The sequence below is a fragment of the Neltuma alba genome, unplaced genomic scaffold (genome assembly GCF_004799145.2).
Source record: "Neltuma alba isolate B1F8T4 unplaced genomic scaffold, ASM479914v2 tig00012108_pilon, whole genome shotgun sequence".
NCBI classification, from domain to species: Eukaryota; Viridiplantae; Streptophyta; class Magnoliopsida; order Fabales; family Fabaceae; genus Neltuma; species Neltuma alba.
The window spans coordinates 61,500-64,266 of record NW_021636660.1 but is presented as its reverse complement, the minus strand read 5'-3'; the positions used below and the strand labels follow the sequence as shown (position 1 = coordinate 64,266).

The 2,767-nt window shown below is 34.7% G+C and overlaps 1 protein-coding gene across 2 annotated transcripts; it reads left to right on the top strand.

Annotated features, from left to right (window-relative positions):
- Positions 1 to 1,264, top strand: LOC114722734 (uncharacterized). Of its 2 annotated transcripts, none has more exons than XM_028908831.1 (3): positions 1 to 603; positions 694 to 855; positions 1,056 to 1,264. In XM_028908831.1, the coding sequence occupies exons 1-3, from the start codon at positions 379 to 381 to the stop codon at positions 1,128 to 1,130; spliced, it is 462 nt and encodes a 153-aa protein (XP_028764664.1). In that variant the 5' UTR covers positions 1 to 378; the 3' UTR covers positions 1,131 to 1,264. The 2 variants fall into 2 exon arrangements, with proteins under 2 accessions (XP_028764664.1, XP_028764663.1); XM_028908830.1 differs by having other exon boundaries at positions 694 to 867.
- The last annotated feature ends 1,503 nt before the right edge of the window (positions 1,265 to 2,767 follow it).

Here is a 2,767-nt window from a genome sequence, read left to right as displayed (position 1 = left end):
TTTTGTTCAAGTTGTTGTTACTGTTATTTTGTTAAGTATTTTGGATCAAGATGATGTTTTAAAATTAAAACTCTTGACTTGATGTCCAATAATTTCAAAGCACGTTAAAAATATTCCATACATTTGTGGGTGAGAGAGAGGGAGAGGGAGGGAGGGAGGAAAGGAAATTTTGATTCGCAGAGAAAAATGAAAGCTAAGGGTTGAGAAGTGGGGATAGGGGTCAAAGAGGTAATTGTGAAGGGGAAGAGCATAATTCGATGTGGGGGAGATGAAACAGTAGAGGTGATCAGGAAACAAACAAGAGAATCAAATATTTCATTGAAGGCCTCATCACTCATAGTTTCTATATATAAAAAAAGAATAAAGGCCCCAATTCTCATGGAATTAGAAGGAGGAGGAAGGAAGCTAGCAGCAATAATAACCAAAGGCGGAAGAAGAAGAAGAAGAAGAATTGAAGCTAGCAGCATAGCGTACATGTCTTCAACACGAGAAAGAAAGAAAAAACATGCTCAAAACAAAGCCTCATCAAATCACACACAGGATCTGAATCATCAACAGGAGGAGGCGGAATCCTCCTCTTCTTTCCCCGATGACTTGCCCACGGTACTATATACATGCTTAGCTTGCTGTTATTGTGTCTGTGTTCTGTGCCTTCATTGATCCATCATGAATATTATACCGTTGCGTTTGCAGGTGAGGGTGGAAACCCTAGACAAGGGATTCCGAGTTAACGTGTTCTCCGAAAAGAATTGCCCCGCCATGCTCGTCTCCGTTCTCGAGGCCTTCGAACAGCTCGGCCTTGATGTGCTTGATGCTAGGGCTTCTTGTGAAGACACTTTCCAGTTCGAAGCTGTGGTAGGATCTCAAGTATGGCACCAATTCATTCATCTGCATATATATATCTGATCTATTACCCTTCTCTGCTTATTCCTCAATCTCTATTCACTTATATATATCCTTTTTCCTCAACTCTTGGATCAATAAATCTGTATGTTTTGTTTGTTAGTTTCTGTTTATGAGGTTTATGGGACGAAACTTAATTGGTGATATTGCAGAGTGAAGAGAAGGAGATAGACGCCCAAACGGTGAAGCAAACGGTGCTGCAAGCAATCAACAGTGCCATGGACTGATGTACCTGATAGGAGCAAGAGATGAAGTACCTCCTTTTTTTTTTTTTTTTTTGTCTTCTTCTATTTTTTTTTCAAGTGTAAAATTCACATATATCCAAATTCCAAAGTGAAAGGCCAAACCTAAATTACCTCTTCGAAGTTGGGTGTCAGAGAATGGGTGGACAGGAATCGTGCAAGTTGGTTCGTACGCTTTTCGGCGTTCGAAGGGCATGAAATATTAAAAGGAGAGAAGCTTTAAAAAAATTAAAAAAATTAAAATATATGAGCTAGGATTCCTCGACGTATAGGTAATATCTGAGTTGAATACTTGATGGAATTTAATTCAAATTAATGAAAATTTAAATAATCAAGTTCCCAAGGTGGTTACATTGGTAAGGGAAAGAGAGTCGTGGTTCCAATTGGGTTAAGTTGATTGCTTGAATCTCGTAAATGGGGGGGGGGGGGGGAACTATCATATGAGGAAAGCCACCTTAAATGAGCCAATCAAGACTCAAATTTGAACACAAGCTCATCGACACAAGTAATGCAACCTCTGACTTACCGAAAAGACTGACTGCTTCTCCGATTTTCGTCTTCTTCTGCAAACTGTGCTTTAGCACTTAATTACCGAAAAGCATTGACTTACAAAAGAACTAACAATCACACGCAAGGCTTATCTTACCATAAGACTTTAAAAGAAGGTCCGGAAAAAGAACATGCAAGGTCTGATACCAAGTCTTTTCGCTACTCAATATAAGAATTTGTTTTATTTTTATTTTTATTCTAAATATAATAACTTAATCTATTTTATCTCTTATATTTATTCTTTTAAAGATAGTTTTTATACTAATAGTAGTTCTAGCTAATATATTTGATTAGCAAGGATATTTATGAAAGATAATACATATTTATTATAAATAACTAATTTAAACTAATTTTTTTAATATATTCAAATTAGTCAACTAACTCTTACATACTAAGGATTAAAGACAGGAGGTAGTGTGATCAGAGTATATGCAGCATAGTCAGCTATAAAAACTCTGTCCAGTGTCCACTTCTTTAAAGTACCGATTACTATTTTTTCCCTAAAGTTTTGCCACTTGCTCATTAGCACCTTAAATAAGTTAAATAATTAAGTTAACTAGATATATAGTTGAATGAACTTAAATTGCCTGAAGCAGAATCGTACTTTGGATGAAGTGGAAAAGATGGGTCCCGCTATTCTTTGCCTGTCAAGAAAAAAACATTTTGTGATATTTAAAAAAGAATATTGACATTTAAAAATCAATTTTCAACTGAACTCTCTCATCATGATTTGTTTTCAACTAAGGTTCTGTTATTCTTAACTGAGATCCGACCATTTACGAGTGAGTCAATGTTCTTAATTGTTATTACTACATTCGATCTTTCATATAAGAATTTGTTTAGCTTTTAATTTGATTTTAGATATAAGACCTTAATCTTTTTTTGTCTCTGATATTTATTTATTTATTTTTAAAGTAGTCATTGTAATAGTTGTATATGTTAAAGATTTTATCAAATGGTAGTTTTATTCCTAGCTAATGTATATGATTAGTAAGCAAGAGTATTTTAAAGAAGCCACTATCTATTTGTTACAAATAATTAACTTAACTGATTTCTTAATCACTAGCTTTTAT